Below are 22734 nucleotides of genomic sequence, written 5' to 3' on the forward strand. Positions count from 1 at the left end.
TTTATTATTATTATTTTTAAACGAGGTCAGAGTTCTAAAAGCATTTTATTTGTTTAAAAACAACTACTCCTTCATAGTCTTAACACCAGCAGGTGGGATGGGTGAAGGGTGGCAGGAGAAGTGGGAATTTCAATACCTCATTGATGGGAACTCCTGGCTTGTAACTCGAATTTGTATTTCCAAGTCCTCCAGCTGGGAGTTTACATGAACACTTGAATAGAAGTCGTAAAACTGTAACCTGAGGGGTCAACTTCACTTTGTGGATATTTCATTTTAGGACCATGTGTGAACAATTGCGCTCACCAGGCACATTAAGTACATCTGCACAGTCTGATGAGATCCTAAACAATATCTGTATCCAAACATATGGCTTTATAAAGTACATACCCTTATATGATATTTTATCCCTACAGGCAATCTCCCGCATGGCTGTATGTATGTATTGTAAAAATGTACCATAAATGTTGAGTAACCAAAACTGACTTGCAATCCAGACCCACAGACTTATAGGTACGTTTATGGTACCTCGTAGTCCCAGTTGGTCTCCCTTCCAAGTATAAACCATACCATGGACCCTGGATTTTCTCAGAGTAGTATGGCCGCACAATGCATCTATGTAAAAAGCGAGAGGTAGATCCCAAATACAGTACATCACACCACATTCATCATTGGTCATGTTTAATGTCTGCAATCCACAGTTAGCACAATAGGGAAACTGTCACTGCGATGTGGTTGCAGCACAACATCTGACGAAACCAAGTCACGGGCAAACAGAAAGCAGGAAGCAGGAAAGGCCAAGGCAGGACTCGTAATCGGAGGAGAACGAAGACTGAGGTATTCATTTGTTTGTTTACTTATTCTTTGTTGAACAGGGTGAAAGCAATTGATAACAGTTTCTCATTGAAAATGCCAACCTGGAGGTAACTTCGAGTTCAGTGTCTTCCCCAAGAACGCTTTAAAAGCACACAGTTGGCAATGAATCTGTCAGAGGACAACACGCTCTACCAAATGTGCTTCAGCTGATAACTAGGAAAATGACAAGCCAGGAGGTTCAAATGTAGGCAGAATCGACAACATGAGGTCTGTCCAAACGAGTCCAGTGAAACTCCTCAACAACGAAACCTACATGGGCGAAAATACTCCCTAGTGTGAAAAAATCTTCATTCATTAAAACCATTCCCACTTTTCTGGTCCCCCTACAATGAAAAATCCCCCTGTTGCGTAATACGAAATCTTTTTCTCTGCCCTTGCATCGCAACGAAATTCACTACAATGAAAACAAGCCTTCCGCAAAAATCGAATCCAACCTCAGCCTCCAGCGACTCTTACTGCTTAGCTCGGAAACGGCAACAGCAAACACCACAGTGGCTTACACAAGCACAGTAGCACAGAAAGTATTTGTTATTGTTAGTTTCAGACGCAGCACGAACGTTGCATTGCTAAAATGGCTTCAAAAACGGACCTTTGCAGACCAAGGAGTGAAGAAAAGAAAAGCTTTAACGCTTGAAGACAGGATGAAAGCAATAAAAATTGCAAGTAATTGATGTAAGTGAAAGTGAATGCTGATCATAAATTTCACAATTTCTTTCCCTTTTTTTCTTTCTACACTGGCTATATGAAGTGTCAAATAAGCGTATGCTCATACTTATGCACTATTGGAATAAAAATAAAGAGTTCACGTAGGTTTGTGTGCATGTGCGTATGCATGTGTGTGTGTGTGTGTGTGTATGTGTGTGCGTGTGTTTACATCTGAGATAAATTTGCTATACCTGAAGTGAAAAGTCCCCTGTTGTGAAAAATTTCTTGCTGCGAACATGATTTCGTTGTAGAGGAGTTACACTCTACTGGAGAGCCTCGCGTGAGCGTGAAAGATCAGGAGAGGCTTAAATCGTGGCTGATTGCTGATTTGAGGAAACTTGTGTGCCCAGGTGAGCTGAGCGTCTTAGGAGGTGGGCGTGGCTGACAAGCAGAATGGAGCACTGGAGAGATGAATGGAAAAACACGGCATACACAGGTAAGTCAATGAAGCTAAATTGGAACAATCCCTCCATTGAAATGAAATTTATCATCTTTGAGATTTGAGGAATAAAATCCCCAAATTTTTGCTGGATGGCTATTATAGCCATCGGTAGATATCGTGTACAGTAAATGATGGCTGTGAGCAGAAAATAGTGTGATGACGCTTGGTAATTTTAAATTTTGAACCACGAATCCTGAACGGCAAACTGCTTCAGGATTTGCAGTTGGCAACCGGTTCAAGGTGTCCCCTGCCTACTGCTCGATGACAGCGGAGATAGGCTCCAGCACACCTGGGACACTCGTGAAAATAAGCCGATTAGAAAATAGATGGATGGATGAATGCACAACCAACTGGTTTTCATCATTAGAGATTTAACATTTTATTCTTACACTTAAACTGTGCACGATATTTTCCTTTCTATGAAAGTTTTTGGACAAATCTGGCCCCATCACATAGGTTTTGGTCTCGGAGACGATGCGACGTCAGGAACACAGTGATTTTGCCGGCTACAGCAACAATGCTTGGGTAAGACTGATTTGTTCATTTGGAACGGCCCCTGTGTCAGGCTATCAGCATCAAAGTGTGTGGGGTCATCTTCATCTCCTGGATTTAAAAAGTAATGTGATGGCTCTCGTCAACCTGTATGGAGCACTTGAGCACTTGTTTGCTTGCTCGCGCGCTCGCTTGCGCTTGAGTATTTTTTATTTATTTCTTTTTTTAATCGAGTTACCGGAATTACACAAGGCCTCATTTAAGCCCGGAATCAAATTTAATGTCATTGCACATGTATGAGTACAGGACAACAAAATTCATCTAACAGTTACAATTTGTCCAAGAAACATTAAAAAAAAAAAAACAACAAAATAAAAACAATGAACAACAGAGGGGCTGAGAATAGAAAGGCCTGATGAGGTTCCAAAATCCGTCGCCCCAATTTTCTTTCATGAAAAAGAAAAAAATAAGGAATGTGGAGGGGAAAACAAGAAGCCCTAAGCTTTTCTCACAAAGTTATAATTGTTTGTGAACAGATCCTTGTAGTTTTATAAAATCATGTTTCATGAACAACAGGGATGTTTTTTGCTCTTTTTCATTAAAAACGATTATTTTATATGAATTTATATTATATACTGTGTATATATATATATATATATATATATATATATATATATATATATATATATATATATATATATATATATATATATAAATATATAAATATGTGTGTGTGTGTGTTTTGCTGTTTTGTGATCTTTTTATATAGCCCTTGAATTGGGCCTCATTGGGTGGTGCAAGGAATCTCCCGTTTTTTGTGTCGGTTAAAAACTGTAACCCCCATGTCCACCGCTAAATGTGTTTTTCTTTTCCCCAATTAAACTCTCAAAGTCTTTCAACACATTCTCGACACAAACACCTGCATAAACAAAAGGACTGTAACTCACTCCATAGTCACTGTTCTTGCTCCACCAATGAAGATACAAAACTTGAGCAGATAGAATTCCACCAGGCTGTCTGGAAGATACCGTTCCTAGTGCTTCAGAAAAATATATTTCTAGAGATGTCACGATACAATGGAATGGATTCTCCAATCCCAAAAAATGTGTTCAAATTTGGGTAGTGAGTAACCTTGGCCACAAAGCCGAAACAGTGAAAGAGCGGGGGATTACTGTATATACCCTAATGAAGTGTCCTCTGAGTGCATATGACAATGTGCATTCGAGAATGATGCCCGCAGGACATTCAAATATAATGACTTCATCCATTATCCTCACATGGCTCCATGTGATGAGAGACACCCTAAAGATGAAGAATTAAAAATGAGAGAAAAGATGATAAATGGTTTTCATGAATGACACTTAACTGCGCCGGAGGCCAAATCATCACATTATCTGTTATACCTTCTGTCTACATTTTTGGATGTCTTTGCGGTCTTTTGCTCTTTTGCTTCCCAAAATAAGACTTACATTGACACATTTTGGCATTCTTTAGGTGCATCGGAGGGAATCCAGAAAATGAGCAAGGAAGGAAGAAGGCACAGCCAGACTCATAAGTCACATCATCACAAAGCGAATGGAGTGGAGGTGAATTTTTCACACACACTGAAAGTTGTGATTGCGTCCGTATGTTAGTACCTGTATATGACAAATGCAAAAAGGCAGGCCTGTACCACTGCAGATTGTGGGGTGTTGGTAAACTAAATGCTTTCAAGTATCCTAAAAGAAATCCGTAAACAAAAGCGACTCGTGTTTTCCGTGGGAAAGATGTAAAACAATGGAAAAAGTTCATTCATTGAACTCAGTCAATTATTTGGTCACATTTAATTTTAAATCATAAGAAAATAATCAATAATAAGAAAATAACTATGTACAGCCATTAAAATATTGTTGCATTGTTGCATAGTCTGAATGGCAACGCAATGTGTGTTGTATGTATGTGGGTAGTGTGCATGCTTTGTGTGAAGGTGGGCAGTGAAACCTTGTGAAACCAGCAGTGTATCAGCGCCTCCATCGTTACTTCACCCGGTTCTTTTATCTTTTGTGCTCACGTTTCATATTGACAGTAAGAAGTGGCCCATTTACAACATTTTTCCTGATCCACCATTCGTCAATGGCCTGGGCACCTGTAAATGGCGCTGTGGTGCACACAATAGACAGACAACGTGTTTCTGGGTTGTGTCGCTGTTGTCACAAATACACAGCACACTAGTGCAGACTAACCACTGTGTGATGGCCATGTTGGCAGAAAAGGTCATGGAGAGCAAGGACATTAGCTGTACATTGCCGCAGGCACGCAGCTCAAAAGGAGCGTGTCCTATCTGCCTATCTAGCTTTCGCCATGTCGTACGTGTGCACGCCTCTTGAACTTACTGTTTTTTTTATACGGTATACAGTTGCTTTTGGGTCAAGCCCGTATCTATGGAATGCAACTGTAATGGAGATGAAAAAAAAGAGGAACAGCGACACACCATTTGTCAAGCAGTTTTATCTTTATTTATTTATTTAAAACACCAGTCTGAATCAATGTTGATTTTAACGGACAATTGGTTCTAACGGATAACTCCACACCCCTATTAGTCCATCAAATCAAGAATTCACTGTCAATTTAAAGAATAGTTAACTTCTTTGATTATAAAATACAGGTCCAACTACTGAATTTACACATCCATCCATTGCAAGTGGGTGGCAACAACAACAAAAAAAATCAAATAAATGATTGTACCTTAATCCAGATCCTTGCCAGAAATGAATGGCTTCTTGATGGGCCCACGCTGCCACCGTACCACAAACCTTCATGGAAATGAGTTGTGTTGTTTATGATTAACCTTTGTAACGAACTAACAAATTGCAATCAGTGGAGGTCATGAAAATAGTCGTCAAAATTGTTTGTTGAGATGGAAGTGCACACGTGAGCGACTTCTGGTATGCGAGCTCCAAATTCTCGGGGGAAATAAAGGGCGGTGCTAAATGGAGCTTAGCGGGTCAAAAGTTTAAGATGCACAATCACCTGAATGACCTCGACCAACCCTCAAATTTCTCACCTTCTCTAGCCTCACGCGCACACACGCACGCGCGCACACACACACACACACACACACACACACACACACACACACACACACACACACACACACACACTTTCAGGAGCTGGATGATGGGGGGTGGGGGGATTTACAGCCATGAGAAGATGGCCCCTGCGACTCCACCAGCAAAAACAGCAATAGCCTCCTGTAGAGTTGTACAAGCAAAGTTTGGGGTCTAATGACACTTCCAGGCATCATCAGACATGGCTGCTGCTGACATTATCATTATCGCAGTAAAACGTCGTAACTCTCACTCACACAAACACACACAGGTCAACAAGTAAATGGCTTAAAACAATGCACCATAATATCACATTAACAGAATGCTTAAATCAGCCAAATGTGAATCCCATATGTGGCGGGAAAAGGGTGGGCCCGCAGGAAGAAGCCTGTAACCAGGAGACAAACCACCTTCAAGGACGCATTTTGACTTACTTCAAGAAAATTTCCCAAACTGCAGTCCGCACGCGAGCACCCTCTCTGGGCTGCGTGCACAGGATAAAAAGTGTAATGCTGATCTGGTGTTATAATTGTAAAAACATGTTCAGGAATTACTGGCATGAATGAATCGGTCGAACACCTCCAGACAAAATCCATTGGATGACTTTAAACTCACATAGCGGTGTTGCATTTGATCATGTTTTGTCGATTAAACATGGTACTGATATGGGCCACAAACGGAATTTTTGGAAAGGGGGAAGTTGTGGGGCATCAAAGAGGGACCATGTTTTGGGAAAGGCTGTTTTAGACATTAGCGACACCTGGACAATGTAATCGCATCCATTACAAGAGCTGTATCAAAAAATAAGGATTGGTTTTGATTGATACTGTCATGGAGTTTTTCCTTTGTAATATATACAGTATAATATGAATTAAGTGTGGGTTGTGTAAAACTGCCTTGCATCTGCCTGAGAAATGTTTCTAATGTTTGGCAGTCAAGGTAACGACAGCAAGTACAACCTTGGGTGCAAGCAATGTGACCCACCAGAGCTGTCCCACTGATGTCCTGACTGGTCCCCCCTCCCATCGTCATGGCGGGATTAGCCAGCTAGGGTCGTATCGCATCTTGAGTCCAACACTCGGTGGCCCGTGGGCGTGCGGCCCTGACTGGAATTTGTACTGAAAAATTCCAGGATTTTAGTAAATGAGACAACAGCTGCCGGAGGACGAGAGGCAGTTTAGGTCCAAATGGAATGAAAAAAGATCAGAGAAGAACAAATCAGGACTAGACAGATGTCCGCTAAGGTGGAAAATTTGTGTTTTGTATCACCACACACAGTGTGAACCAACAAGGACACAGCAAACAAAATAGAGGTGAAAGTGTATTCATGACGAAAAATCATATGAAGCTCCTCTTCCAAGGCTCAAGTGGGGTTATGAAACAACTGCATTTTCTGCAGACCGTTTCACCGTGAGGTGATGTACCGTAAGGCAAGGCAAGACAAGAGATTTATTCATATCGCACATTTTATCCACAAGACAACTCAACGTGGTTCACACAAGCAAAGACATCACACCGACACACATTTACAAACGGCTCACGGCATTCAGAAGCAAAGCAGAGAAAACAAAGGTAGCTCACAAAATTACTAAAAGAACACACATCAACAATATTTAAATACATTAACAGAAAACTTGACAAGCATTTAAAAGTAATGAGTAGGTTTCGAAAATAAGCAAAAGAAAAACATTATTTTACAATAATTAGAAGACCACGGCCCGGTGGTCCAGTGGTTAGCGCGTCGAGCTCACAGTGCAGAGTACCGGGTTCAATTCGAGCTCCGGCCTCCCTGTGTGGAATTTTGCATGTACTCCGGGCCTACGTGGGTTTTCTCCGGGTACTCCGGTTTCCTCCCACATTCCAAAAACATGAATGGCAGGCTGGTTGAACACTCGGAATTGTCCCTAGGTGTGAGTGTGAGCGTGGATTATTGTTCGTATCTTTGTGCCCTGCGATTGGCTGGCAACCAGTTCAGGGTGTCCCCCGGCTACTGCCCGAAGACAGCTGGGATAGGCTCCATCACCCCCACAACCCTTGTGAGGGTAAAGTGGATCGGAAAATGAATGAATGGATGACCAGAAGACCTTAATCAAAGCTATGCGGACCAAAACCATCCATCCAACCGTTTTCTAATCCGCTTATCTTCACACGTGTCCATGCTGTCCTACACCCGCCCCTGTTTTTGCTGGGGGAAAAAAGAGGCATTGGTTAATCTCGTTCATTTATCACAGCAAACGAATCACAAAACTCTTGATCACTTTGGTTTTCATTTGAACTTTATTAATGATGAGGTCTATTCCGATTCAGACTTTTCACACACATTTTCAAGGATGAGCTGGGCATCCATATTATGCCACCTGCTACTACCGGTAATGAGATTGCAAACCCCAACCAACTACAACAAAATGTCCAGCTTTCCACATGACATGAGCTTCCACTCTGATGTTTGAGCAAGGGGTCCTCAAACTTCTTGGGTCCACAGAACACCCCCCCCCCCCCCCATCCCCTCACGTTCCTAATGCTAATTAAACATAACATCATGTCTAAATGCCACAGGAATTTAAAATGTGCTTTTTTTTTTTATAAGTAAATTGAGTTACAAGCTTGGTCATAACAAATTCAACTCATAAGTTGAGGTCAAAGAAACAGGACATCATCTTGAAATACTATGTCTATTATTAAAAACAAAAAACCTTTCTTTAGGAATGTAAGATGATGAAAGGTCAGAATCATACCAGGGGTTTTCATTGTCCTGACATAGGACCTTGCGGACGCACAAGCTATGGTTCACAGAGTTTGAGAGCCACTGATTCAGAGACATTACAAAAATAACATAAAACTGTCGCATCTCATCAGTACCTGTTGTTTCCACAGCTGTGAGCTGATAGCAGTGATCCTCCGCTGTAGCCAATTGTCTATCTCATAAATTCAGCTCAGTGTTGCTAGCTCTAGCCTGATATAACACACTTTTAAAAAGCGTGTGTGTGATGTAAAAAAATTTCCCACGCTCATGCATCACATTTTGTTGCGCGTGTTATTGAGCACAACCATCTACGCTGATGCCGCGCTCTCCGGATCGACCGTGTTGGAGACGCCGGGGAACACTTTCTCCACCAGGGAGGAGTAATTGATGCTTTTCACTCTGCTGGCATCACGCCGCAGCTTCACGTCGAACTGGGGAAGACAGGAGAAAAAAATCCCCCAATATTATAGTATGAGAAGAAAAGTTAAAAATACATGAATAGATCATTTTCTGTATTTTGTTTATCCTCTGTTGACCTACACGTATTTCTTCCCGGGCCTGTTTTTGATCCAACTTTCGCCCTTCTCGATCAAGGGCGTCAAACATCTGATTTATGTTTTATGAGCTTGTCCTCCAAGATTATGCTTTGCGCTGAGGTGTGGTAAGAGTGGATTTTATATGACAAGATATCAAAGCAACATACAGTAATTTAATGATGAATAAAATATATGAACAATGATCTATTAACCCTGTAAAAAATAATCGCTGCAAATCCTCTAATGCTTTAATGGCTGCCAGGTCCTTTCGGTTGATTGTTGATATCCATCGCCGTCTTTTATCTTCATCAGTAGGTATGTGAGAAAAAGCCCAGTTTGGTTTGCACCCTTGTCTATTAGTACATCCGACCGCACGGCAAGATATGACCATTTTAGAAGATAATCGCGTATGTAAATGAATACAGGACGATACGCTTTACAGGAGTTTCAACGGTTCCAACAGGTATAAATAGTCTTTTTGCCATCCGTCAAGCTGGAGGGGGCGTTCCTACGAAGGCTGTGATGTAATGCGCAAAAGGTGTAGAGGAATGTACAGTTGACACTCGCATTATCGGGGCTTGTCACCCGCACAGATTTTTTTTCCAGTTTAATCTTTCTGGTTTTCTCTTGTTTGCTTGTTTGTTTTCCCCCATATTCCTTTACCCCTCCCACACCCGATGATGAATATATGTAAACAAAATATCTGCAAATGGGTCAATCCAAGGCTGCCACTATTCAGCTGACATTTTTTTTTTTGTGTGCAAAGGACCAGTTCCACATGAAGAATTTTTGACGGACAAGCACAGAAACAAATAACAAGAAATGAATGAAAATAAAAGTCTTAACGACTTTACGATTGTAAATTCCTCACGAACCAAGCTTTGCCTTACTTTTAGGAGGTCGTCAGGCATCACCGGGGGAGCAGGATGACTTAACCAGTTGATGCCATCCAGGAAGGTGTTGTAGTTTATCTGGTCCCCGTCTGCAAACCTTCACACACACACACACACACACACACACACACCCACACCCACACACACACACACACACACACACGCACACGCACACGCACACGCACACGCACGCGCACGCGCACGCGCGCGCATCCATAACATAAGGTACAAATGAGATCCGAGAAGCGCATCATATCAATCCTGCCTCAACGTAGACAGGTCATACTTTTGGAGTAGACATGTCAGCAAGTTGTCAGAGAGGGGGATCTGGAAGGTTCTGCAGATGGTCATCGCCTCTTTGATGGAAGTGCGTCCTGTTCTGAAGAAGCAAAGGAACACAGGAATTTACGGAGAAGTTAATATCTGTATTCTTTGATTTAGAGTAAAACAAAACAAAAAAAACACCTCCAAGTAACTTAAAGCAGCCATATTGTGCTTTTTTTCACCATTTGAAACAGTTCCCGGGTGTTCTAATAACATGTCTGTGACTTTCTCCTTTTATTAAAATCCCCCAAGGGTTAAGATTGCAGCAAATTAATTTTTGGCTTGCTGAAATTAGGATGTTTTGAGCCGAGCATGCAGTCCTATCTAATGAAAATAAGAAACAGTTCACCCCATTCGTGTCTCCTGCTTGGCCAATGCTGAGCACGGCCTTCATTACCATGACGACAGGGAGCAAATCTAGGGCACTTCAACATGGTGAGCACCTACTTTTTCTCAAGCAGCCCAGACTCTAAAGAGAAAAGTAAGCCGCTAAGAAGATGAAGTCTCGCAGTATTTTCGTTTGTGGAGACACCACTTTATGTTGAATTGCACAGGTCAACAAAAATCTCCTTACAATCCTATGATAGCTTTAGGAAACATTCAAGTATGTGCCAGTTATTTGAAGCAAAGCCTGATAAGGTGTTTAACCAATCTGTGCTGACATTGCAGATCTGCTTACCATTTTAATTTGATAGTACTTTAATGCATGATACTTGCATGATAAAAATTCAGGAAATTCAGAATGGCTGGCCTCCAGATGTATTTTAGAAATAGGGATGTGTGTAATTTCACATGTGCTCGGTGGGCAGGCACTCCTGAGCTCTATTAGCATACAAGCAAAAATCGTCCATTAAAAAAAAAAATCCACTTTAACTCTTGTGATATGGTGTGTGTGTGGAGCTCGTCCTGCACTGCCAGTTGTTTCACACTCAGTAATGCCAAAAATCTAGAGTCCCATTCCTGCCATACCATTTCGTTAGAGCCACGAGGAACAACAATCGACACCCGTGGGGGTTTCAGTACACACACACAGTATGAACAAACACGGCTGCTTGACCTTGTCATTGTTCATTTCGAATTTTGTCTCTTAAGTTATTTAAAAAAAAAATTTTTGTACTTTTTTGCTAAGTAAAAACGACGGGTTTCACCTCATACTACAAAGATGAACTTCTATCACCTAACTATATGATCTTTATGATTTGTCCGTGACTTTTTTTCATGTGCTGTTACTCCACAAAGTTAGTTAAATTCATTTTATGATGCAAAAGCAGGTCAATCGACGACTGTCCTTTTTTTTTTTTAAGATTGACATCTACTGATTTAGTGCACTAAAAGGGTGAAAAGGAAATGAGGAAGGTGACATAGATATTGTGTGTGTGTGTGTGTGTGTGTGTGTGTGTGTTCTTCCACAATACATGCCATTTCTTGTCTTCAGGGTCCATCTGTTTCCAATGCTCCACTCCCTACGCTGGAACTAATGCTTGCTCGGAGATTTGGGGGCCACCGACTGCACGATTGATGCCTTGTGTGTCGCCAATGTGTGTGTGCTCGTGCAAGTATTCGTTTGCCTGTTCATCTATTGTCTGTGTATTTTATGCCTCAATCACACTCTGCAATTTCGAACAAAGATGCTCACTGAGGACTTGCAAATCAGCACCTGTGTGCTTTGTTCAAAGATGTGGGCCAAGAGGCTGACATGTTACCGACGCATCCCAAGCTTTTAAATACCTGGGTGAGTCTCTGATGAGCTGCGGTCGTGAGAACAAAGCGGGGGTCACTACTTGGCATGTGATGCAGTAGTCGAAACGAGAGCTTGACATCTATTAATTAATGGTTATGAATTTTGTGGAATAGTCATGATTGTTCTAGGTTGTTGCTTCCTATCGTCTTGAGGCAACTGAGGCAAAATGGAAATGGACTGCTAGGCTGCAACATACCAGTGGTGGGCGGTCAACACTATCACAAGAATTGACCTACATTTACAACCTAAATTCTCATATTTGTTCCATAATCTCTCCAATACTCTGTTTTCCTCATGTTGGAGCATTTCTCTGCGCGTAAATGGATGTTGGATTCTTTGTTTTTCCTGACCAATCGGATTTCAACGTGTATGTGTTGCCATGTCAATGTCATCTGCCCTAAACTATGAGCAACGGCACATTTTTTTTCACCAATCAGATTGAACTGTCAGAGATCAGCTGACATCCGCATTTTCCTGTCCTCTGATTAGTTATTCTAAGCAAAAACGTGTTCCAGCCAATTTTGAGCAGCCAAACACGTCCGATGTGACCTCCGTTTACATCACTGCACTGAATAACCAGCATCTCTGGTGAGTGTGATGTATTTTCTATTAATTCAATGAATGAAAATGTTTTCCAATGTTATTAGATGAATATTGATTCTAAACTGCTCCAGATCATATTTGTGTCACTATTGTGTGCCATTCTACTGCATTTTTATATCATATTGATGGTTTCTGCAAATGTAATGTGAAATTGTTGATATTCGATCAGATACAGTATGTCCCTTCTGAAGACATAGGTGCCAAATAAACTATGTCCGAGGTGCTGTTGCTTCTGCCTCAGCTAGTTTTCGGTTTCATGCAACACTATACATGTCACGCTGTTTAATTTTCTTCTCAAAATATGAGTATCTCCCTACTTGGTGAGGTCGTGGTGTTCAAACACTCGGGTCATATCAGCGATCTGGTCAAAGTCCTTCTTCTTGAGGACGTCCTGGGCCACAGCCAGCATCAAGCCAACATCCGCTTCAGGCTGCTGGTGCTCAGAGAAAGATCGACCCAGCACCAGAACCTCATGCTCACTCAGCCCGCACTCCGTTGCCATCAGCAGGCCCCTGTGATATAGTCAAACACGGAAAAAGAGCTTTACTCAACTTCTAATTTAGGCTGCATGTATGGAATGTAATGTATGGAAAAAGTCATGAACCCTATCCATAATTTAAGAGCAGGAAGACCCTGATCTGTTTTATTCTTGTCATTTTGTAACTTTTTTTTCCCCTTGGAAGTTGAGGATTTTTAAGTCCAACATTAGTGACCTTGGTTCATCGCTCAATTGTTGCTGTAGTTGTCTGAAGCCTTCCCAAACCCCATTCCGCGATGTTGATACAGAACCCAGTTTGTACAGTACTCAGAAAAAAAGACACAGAAATGGCAGCTTTTGCAAACAGTATAAAAGGGGTTCCTGTCTCTGAGATGATACCTGAACAACTCAAAGGTGACAAATCCAGTGTTGGTTGGATCATTAAGCGTCAGAAAGTTCCTGATCTCACGCTGCTTCTCCTCCGGAATTGACCGCAGTTTAGCCAAGATGGTGCCAAAATTGGCTTTGGGAAACTTTTAAGACAGTTACACACAATATGGAATTAATTAATTCATTGACTGTGCTCTCATCATTTATATATGACACATTACTTGGTCCCAAACCTGCTCAGCATGTTGCTCCAGGTAGTTCAAGGTGTACTCGTCAGCATCCAGCAGCTGAAATAACCTGTTGTTAAGGCAGAGGGTCGCTCCTACGTATAAATCTTGGGCGATGAAGTACTCGGAGGGCTCGCTCTTAAACAACTCTTGGCCCGGCTTCTTGACGCGACCGCGTGCCAGAAACATGCCGCCGAGCACACCTAATGATCCAGGAAGAAGAGAAAGGTCTTAAGCTGCAGACTCGCAGAAGTTCATCGCAACCCTAATGTACTCGGTCAGTTTGTAGTTTGTGTTCTGGCTCACAGTCCGAACCTGAGTTCTTCTGAGAGCGTTCAAAAACGCTGATAGAGTCGTCGCTCAGGTAGAAGGAGATGATGAACTCCCTCTCGCTATCCACTTGACTGTTGGTCACCATCTTGGCAAAGTACTTGAGCACATTACTCTCAAGGCCACATCTGTGAATAAATAAGAAAACCCATAATTTCCCTCATTTTTACACCCTGAACAATTTTGTTATCAATTAAGCCAACATGCACATTTTTTAAATGTGGCACCTGGAAGTACCTAGAGAAAACCCACGTGAAAACATGCAAACTCCTGACAGATGAATATGATAATATTCAATATAATTAATAATAATAATGTCCGGGCGTCCCGGTGGTCGACTGGTTAGCGCGTCGGTCTCACAGTGCAGAGGTGCGGGTTTGAATTAGGCTCCGGCCCTCCTGTGTGGAGTTTGCATGTTCTCCCTGTGCCTTTATGGACTTTCTCCGGGTACTCCGGTTTCCTTTGAGGATAAGCGCATCAGAAAATGGATGGATGGATGGAATAATAATATCAATACTTGTCCATTCATTATTTTTTATAGTGCCCATCTTGTCTCTTTATATATAGTATTTGCGTTCCTAAACACACACACACACACACACACACACACACATACTGTAGTGATATGTGAACGATAGTAACACTTTGCCACTATTGTTTAATATTAGTCTGCTGTGTTGGAAACAACGAATAATGCGGTGTGTAATGTGATCCAACCTGTCATGTTCCATGAATTTATGGAGATCTTTCTGTGGGGGTTTGGGCAGCAGGCGCTGGCAAGAGCTTAGTGAGTCCTCCTCTGAGCCAAAGCCATTATAAGGAGGTACAAGCTTGGGGGGCTTGGGGACTACGGGAGCTTTGTACTTCACCGGGTTAAAGTCCTCTGAGAGGGGAAAGAAGGAGAAGACACTTAAAAGAAGACAAACCCTGGGAGGAGCGCTGAAATGATCAGAGGCTCCGAGGTAATCCATCCGCGAGGGAGCACGGCATTCAGGGCGGACGTTAACCCCGCAACGACCTGTGACTGCTTGGAGTCAGACGGCAACTTCCATCATGCATGCATCACTCTGCCTGCTTTACTACTGTGACTAATGCAGGAGAGCCTCAACATTTTGCCCAGGGTAGCGGACTCATCCTAGCCTGGATTGGGTTACTCCTGCTGTGGGGCTGCTTGCCTGTTGCCGAGTAGGTTTGTCTAAGTTCCTAAACACACAGATATGAACCCACTGTATTATTATGCGCATTTCTAAAATGCTCGATGCTCAAGTGAAGTTGCACAGAGGCTGTTATACCTTTTTTAATTTATTTTTTTTAATGCCTCATGTTTTTGGATACAAGAAATGAATACTGAACTGAATACATGTATTACTCTATAGAATTTTCAGTAGGATACGCGAATACTGAAATATTCGATCGCTGGAGGCCTACAGTCAACCTCCCAGTTACATTGCCATGTATTTATTGTTTAATAGAACCCATGTGTCAAATTCATGGGATTAACCTGTGCTCAAAATGAGTAAATTGCCCCTCAAATTAAGTTATTTCTTAGCAAAATCGCTCCTCAAACAACGAAACGTTACTTCGAGCCTTGATCTATTGGCTACTTATTAAAAAAAGTGGCAAAATTACAAGAAAGAATAATACTTCAGAAGGACCACAAGGTACAAATGATATTACATAACAATTCTTCCTCTGGTTTCTCTCACCCGTATTGTGGTGAAAAAGTGATAAATTAAGTTATGGGAGCCACAATACAGTTTAACGCTCAAAATAATATGTACTATCCTCCTGACTACCAGGGGAAAAAAATGTTGTCCAATCACATTTATTTTGAAATTCCCCAATCTATGTGAACTCCAAAAGAAATTTTTGAAATCCCACTACATTTTTTAAACAGGCTCAAATACACTTAAAACAACTCAAACAACACTTTGACGTGTTCATAAGAGTCTTATAATTAAAATGCCAACAGCATTTCAAGACAAAATGTGTTTGATAAAAAGTATTACTTTTCCCCTCCCATAAAAAGTGCTTGCACTGAGGGAAGCCATTTTCTTACTTTTTCTAACCCCTACAAATTTGGTATCATTGGAAAGCACTGAATGTCCTCTTTAGAGTAACAAAAGGAGTTAATGCGATTGGATGCACTGGGTGGGAGATATTTAGTTCATAAATGTCCTCTACAGAGGACAAATTTGAACTACTGGTAGTCAGGAGGCTATTGCTCAGTTGGAAAATGGTCGATTGTCCGAGTGACATGCATGTTAACGCTTACTGCCCTCCAGTGGTTCAATCTAAACATTGCAAATATAAAAGTTATAAATAAATAAATAACAGATGTCAATGGATGAAAAAGACTACTGCTTTTTGTTTACCTATCCCATACTTGTAGCGGTAGTAGTCTTTGGTGAAGTCGTCACAGTCAGCGATGATCACTTTCCTGCCCCACACATTCAACTCGCCGCCGACTGTCAAATCACAATCCTTATAAAACTCCTCTTGGATGGCTCCAGTCTGCAGGAGTGTGGAAACATTGGCTGAGAATATGTTAAATATGACATAAAAAAAAAAAGTGATTTACTTTGGCTATAAGAATAAATCTAATCGGGATGATGATGAAAAATACTTTGAGGCTGTCCAGTATGAAGCGGTCTCCTTGTCTGGTAGAGGCCAGCACATTAAGCACAGTGCGGTCGGTCACCTCTCCGGGTAGGTTCAACTGGTTCGAAGCATGCTGTGGAGACATGATAACAAACAAAGCTACCAAAAAGAGAAAAAATATCAATCTTTGACACCATGCTGCCAGCGACATATACACTAAATGCTATTTTACTCGAGTCGCTGATGGTGTGGTGGTACTCTCGCCTGAATTGAGAGCGGGCAGCATGGGATCGGTTTCCACTCAGTGACGATGTGGATGTAAATGGTTGGTCGTCTCAATATGTGCCCAGCAAATGAATGGCGACCAGTTCAGGGTGTTCAGTCTGCCATTTGCCCAAAGTTAGCTGGAATAGGCTCCAGCACCCCACCGGGGCCCTATTTTGGATAAGTGATGTTAAAAATGGATGGATGGATGAATTGTGATTTCACTAAATGTAAAAGAATATCAAATATATGTATTAGCTCATTAAAGTTTGAGATAGACTGGTCTTGCTTCCAAGTAGGGGTACTGTACTGTAATTTGGAATTCATCAACGTACGACTCCAGGAATTGGCCCCCAAATTGGCTGCTTCAAACCAAAATGACTTCCTGTTGATTGTCGGGCATTGGGCCTTGAGACCTTTTCATGTGTCCTGCTATGACAAACAGAAGCACCAAATTTCATGGGGGCATCACTATCAGTTTTTGGGGGTGACACTTGCAAAGATTTCTTCCATTTATGCATCTTCAATTCTGCTCAGCTCCACAGGGCTGACTTCAGAACCGTGAGGCAGATGTGCTTACTAGTGCGCCACTTTGGCTGCAGACTGCATGAGAAGGAAAATTTAACTAGGATGAGGGTTTCTGTGTGTGTGTGTGTGTGTGTGAGGGTGAAATATCATTTGCCTGTGTGTGCTCTGTGCTTGATTTGCAAGCAGTTCAGGGTGCCCTCCCTGGGAAAGCCCTCAAACTCACCTGTGACACGAATGAGAACAAGCGCTACAGATTTTTTTTTTCACATAGGAAAAGCATTCAAAATTACTTTTTTTTTTTTTTGCCAAGAATAATAGTAACAAATAAAAAGGAATCAATGTCTTTATACCACTGTTTAAAAAAAAAAAGAAATGATCATGGGTGGTGGGGATTAAAATGCTTCAAGGATGCCTTGCTGCCTTTTCATTGAATGGAAGATTCTGGTCAACCTTTGGATCGCTGTTGACATTTAATAACAGACGAATAAAGTTAGCAAAATGAAAGCACACACACATGACAGAGGCCTGGCTGTCGTTCAAGTTGAATTAGGCACTCGGCTGGTAGAGCCGAAATGCTCGAGGGGGGTGGGACTGTCGGAGTGAATTAGGTCTAAAATGACGGGAAGAGGTAAGCCAACCGGAAGGATGAACATTGTGAGTGATTTGCTTTGCGGTTACTGCTCTTCTGTGAATGTACTTGCATTTATTTTGGTACCGTTTGTCGAATAAAGTGATAGAAAGTCTACTGGTGGCTGCATCTATCCTTGACCATACGTGGCAATTTGTTCAAATTAGCTGTTAACGTTTACATAATGTAAATGATTGTTAATGGAAGCAGCACATGCGTCTTTGTGCTGGCTGCTCAATGACTACAATGATAAGAGAAGAACAGAATTGACACCAGAGCGTATCCCCGGTGCATTTCCATCCTGGCTGGTGGCTTCTAAGTACACAATTCAACCAAGTAGTTATTTGCCTATTTCTGTAAATGTGTTTGTTAAGATAACCCATTGGCACTTTTGCAGCACTGTTATGAAACGAAAGGGTTTATTTACGTAATAAGCACGCCCACGTCGAGTTTCTCAGCCAATGACTTGCCAGATAGGTTGGGTAAAGCGCAACACAGGCTTGTCAAAGTCAAAATGTAAGTAGAGCCGCAGTGTTAGAACGAATTAGCATTCCCTAACAGTATTACGAGCATTTGCTTCTGATAATATAATTTTGTTTGGCTAACTTATTTACATGGGGGTAGGGAGCTTTTGTGTTTGGTGACATGATGAACCACACCACTACTTTCAGTATATTTTGATAAGGGGCTGGGTGATGAAATGATGCATTTATGTGTGATAATGGTCACTAACGATAAGTGTGTGGATGTCGTGGGGGTGAGGGTGGTTACATTAGTCAGTGTTATTCATGGGCTGGTGCTTTGTATGAGACAGAGCTGCCTCTAAAACCATCCAATTTCGAAAAGGCATGAAATAAATATAGGTTGCCAATTCTTGATCCTTGTATTTTTATGAAAGCATGCCACAGATACATTATTTAAGGAACTGTTCTGATTTGTGAGAAAAAAAAAACACATTTCCTATAGGTATCGTTGTCCAATGGCTAACTTCTTTTTACACTTGTGTGGCGGTTAAGATGGAAAATTGTGCCTCCAGGCGGCCAGCAAGCGGTCTCCTCCCAAACTGGCGGTGTTACAACTTGTGCTAAAAATCTTCACACACACACAAAAATAAAAATTTAATCACTACAGACTTTTTTGTGGTACCTCATTTTTACAGTCAGACCTACTAGATAAGTGCCAATGGTCAGCCCAATCAAGTTTCCCTCTAACACACCTCACACGTAAGGATGATCTTTTCAGACAATCTAATAATATTGTCGGCCGTTTGATGTCCTTGGTCGGGAACGGGCAAAATGTGTGTACCCGGAATGCCATTATTATGGATTATTTAAAAATTTTCTATTTAATTGAGGAAAAAAATCACTTGTGAATATGGTCAGCAAGTGTTCTGGAGTGCTCCATCCATCATTTCTTATCAACAGATTGTCTTTTTATCTTTTTTGACTCATCATTTTCTCAAACAGCTCACCTTGGGTAGCTTGCTTCGACGTAGGAATTTGGATGCTGTGGCTCGACCGGAATTTGGTGGGATGACTTCCCTGATTTCTACTGTGTCGTCGGCCAGGTAGTAGTGCAACACGAGCTCTCTGAGATCCCCGTAGATGGCCTGGGTGTCATCCCAGAAGCAGAAGAAGCGCAGGACTTTGCAGTCGTACTCCAAGAACTGTTTAAGAGTGTCTCGCCTCTCATACGGCCGCAATGGACTCATGCTTTTCTCCATCTGAGAAAACAGCATTTCCACTTTTCCGTACATTCTGTATGCTCTGAATCAACAACGAACTCAAACATTTCACTAATAATAATAATAATAATATAAAAGGGTGCAACCTTTTCCCGGAGGCTACGGTAAGGGTCTTCGGGCACAGCAACGGGGTCATTGAGTATCACTCCGCATTTAGTGAGAAAGTTCCTTGTGAACTGGTCACAGTTGGTCACCGTGAAGGTTTGGGCGAACAGTACCATCTGCTGGTTGAGGTTAAAGTGGAACACGTTGTAGAACTGCTCCTGCTTGGGTGGTGGCAATGGGATGCGTTGGCGGCGAATCAGAGTCCCTAGCAACATAAAACCACTGTTGAATCAAATATTATATATAGGTACATACTGTAAATACAAATAAACACCTCTGTATCTTAATTGATTCTACTTTTGAGATGGGAATAACGCTTTCAAAAACTGAAAAGTGAAACGTTTGGATTAAAAATGTGTGCACACATTGTTCTAAGTGGGTATGTGGCTGTGTACAGAAGTAACCAATCACATTCAAACTCATTTTACATGGGAATGAGCATCCACCTGCCACTATCGAAAGTGCCTCTTAATACCTTTAAAAAAAAGTTCACATGTTCTAATTGGCTGTTCCTGACATTTTTTCTCCCACTTTGAAGCGGAAGACAGAACTGTTCATAATTCCATCCACCTTCTCTAAGGCCCCAGTTGAGGCGGAAGAAAAACAGACCCAAGTATGATGCTGCCACCACCATACTTGCGCAAGCCATTAGATCCGTTTCTTCCCATGGAGATGAAAGCAAAATTGACCCACCTTGAGGAATTCCGCTGTTTTTGTACTCTGGCTCAACCACTTGTATGGTATCATCTTCCAGGTAGAAGTAGATTTTACATTTGCGGATTCTGTTGGTCTCATTGGGAATGTCTGGCACCGTTTCCTGGAAATACGCCTCAAAACACAGGGCCTGCACAGTGGATGCCATTTGGAAGTTTATCAATACAAAATTGTAGATTTGTGATGCAAAATTAAGGCGACGCACCTGTTTGTCAAAGGCAACCCATGACGGCAAACCACCGGTTGCTACTTTGGGATAGACGGAAGATTTTGGTTTGATCCGCTGTCCCAGCAACAACTCACCTCCGATGCCTGGCTTCTCTATTCCGGCCAGCAGAGGCACCCCACTCGAGTAGTCGAAATGTTGGGATTTGTGAAATTTCTCCTTCAGCAACTGGAACACAAAGAACAGAATGTAAGGTGTGACAACCGGTGAATTTCAGTGTGAAGAAAAAGTACCAAGCATAAAACGTTTGTGGAGACTTTTATTGATGAATACATTTCCAACGACATCCAATTCTATGCCTTTCTGTGTCTCTTCCAGTAAATCTTCCAGTCTCTCCGTACCTTTGTTGCAACCTGCTGATGACACTAAGTGATAATCTAAAGTGGCCACTTACCTCTGAGAAAATCCTGTTTCAAGCCATGCAATGGCAAGGTAAAGGTGATCAGTTGTTAGGTGTCATCTTGGTATTATGATGTTGAAATGTGAACAGCAATGTTTTAAATACCAATTCTAATTGAACCAGGAAACTCAAAGGTTGATTTCTGGATTGAAGAATTCAAGAACCAGTTGTAAATTTTTTATGCTCAGCTTCGCTCGGGAACAGCAAGTTGTGCAAAAAAGTACAGCAGTGACATATTGAACTATTGGACATTTGCATTCACGGTAAGAGATCAAAGTAAGCTCGGTAAAGGTTAGAGTCAATTTTAGGGTTATCCTGAACTTTCTAAAGTGGAACTTTCATTTAGTGGGTCTGGATATCAAACGTTTTGAACATTCTTTCTGGAGAGTGAGACGTTCATTAAAATACCGTACATCTAGATACAGTAACAATAAAATGTTTGCAAGCTAGTGAACGGGAACTTTTAACTCTATCTTACATTGCATTCTTATTCAACATAGTTTACTTCACCAGCATTGAAGTGAAGTTTTTTTTTTTCCGATTCCGGCTCTGGCCTTCCAGTCTGTGTGGAGTTTGCATGTTCTCCCCATGCCTGCGTGGGTTTTCTCCGGGCACTCCGGTTTTCTCCCACATTCCAAAAACATGCATGGCAAGTTAATGGAACACTCTAAATTGTCCCAAGGTGTGATTGTGAGCGCGAATGGTTCTTCGTCTGTGTGCTCTGCGATTGACTGGCAACCAGTTCAGGGTGTCCCCCGCCTACTGCCCGACGACAGCTGGGATAGGCTCCAGCACGCCTGCGACCCTTATGAGGATAAGCGGATGAGAAAATGGATGGATGAATGAATATTTATGAGCAGTATTCTGTGTTAATGTTCAAACAGCCAAAGTGGCTTACAATGTGAACTGACCTTTTTTCCTTACTATTGTGCCTGGTGGTACATGGAGCTGTAAAGTACGGAGACCTCAGGTGACATGGAAAAAAAAAAGAACTTTGCGTTCCATTGTGTTCCAAGTTTTGCAATGTTTAGACACCCTCATTCACCGGGATAGGAAAGTTTGAACACAGGGTTCTTTTGAGACGTTCAAACGTTTGACTGGAACTGCTTTCCTTTTTTTTTTCAGTGAGACCGGAGTGTTACTTTAAAATAATGCAGCTCAGACTTTTTTTTCTCCCTAACAATGTTTCTTTCACCTTTTTTCCACCTGCGTTCTGAACCCTTTCTAAATTACGTAAACGATGTGAAGTGACTTAACTGGTAAATACAATTAGTTCATGTTGTCGGTGGATATCAACCCAAATGTAACTTTCAACAGAATGGCTTAATTAATTTCCAAAGTTACATTACATGTACATCCACACACATATACTATGTATCACAGAGAATAATATACAAACGTCACAGTACTTACGTTTATATTTGGAGAATTCCCGGGTAGAAAGGGTAACGCCATGTCGGAAATGTGCGCTTTTTTTACTTCGCAAAACGTGCTTATCGCTGTCCCCAACGTATCCCTTCAAGTGTTGACGGTCACCATGGTTACCTGGATTGGTTTCCAATAGCAGGCACCTACAAACACGACTTGTCTACGTTTGTATCCAGTTTTCTCTAAACTACAATTTCCCATACAACATCAACAGAACAAACGTTAAACTCATA

The 22734-nt window shown here is 41.7% G+C and overlaps 1 protein-coding gene and 1 long non-coding RNA gene across 2 annotated transcripts; one reads left to right on the top strand and one right to left on the bottom strand.

Annotated features, from left to right (window-relative positions):
* Positions 1-1945: 1945 nt before the first annotated feature.
* On the top strand, positions 1946-10345 carry LOC147197916 (uncharacterized). Its single transcript, XR_015102275.1, has 4 exons — positions 1946-2014; positions 2477-2545; positions 4007-4098; positions 9774-10345. It is a non-coding gene; the product is annotated as an uncharacterized LOC147197916 (long non-coding RNA).
* efhc2 (EF-hand domain (C-terminal) containing 2) lies at positions 8110-22584 on the bottom strand. Its single transcript, XM_086123824.1, has 15 exons — positions 22487-22584; positions 20653-20841; positions 20427-20577; positions 19715-19938; positions 19356-19607; positions 16490-16597; positions 16239-16377; positions 14581-14746; positions 13849-13991; positions 13540-13736; positions 13316-13449; positions 12756-12950; positions 10057-10149; positions 9768-9867; positions 8110-8772 (listed from the first exon to the last, which is right to left on the bottom strand). Exons 1-15 carry the CDS (start codon positions 22526-22528, stop codon positions 8650-8652), a joined length of 2256 nt encoding a protein of 751 aa, XP_085979950.1. The 5' UTR covers positions 22529-22584; the 3' UTR covers positions 8110-8649.
* Between the last annotated feature and the right edge of the window lie 150 nt (positions 22585-22734).

The sequence above is a fragment of the Hippocampus guttulatus genome, chromosome 11 (genome assembly GCF_054856545.1).
Source record: "Hippocampus guttulatus isolate MCC_2025c chromosome 11, RoL_Hgut_1.0, whole genome shotgun sequence".
Classification (NCBI taxonomy): Eukaryota; Metazoa; Chordata; class Actinopteri; order Syngnathiformes; family Syngnathidae; genus Hippocampus; species Hippocampus guttulatus.

Coding starts and splice junctions, on each gene's coding strand:
- efhc2 (XM_086123824.1), bottom strand. CDS start 22,528: ATGGCGTTACCCTTTCTACCCGGGAATTCTCCAAATATAAAC. Junction 19,939..20,426: donor AAACAGCGGAATTCCTCAAG/GTGGGTCAATTT, acceptor TTATGTTGCTAG/GGACTCTGATTCGCCGCCAA. Junction 13,450..13,539: donor TGGAGCAACATGCTGAGCAG/GTTTGGGACCAA, acceptor CTGTCTTAAAAG/TTTCCCAAAGCCAATTTTGG.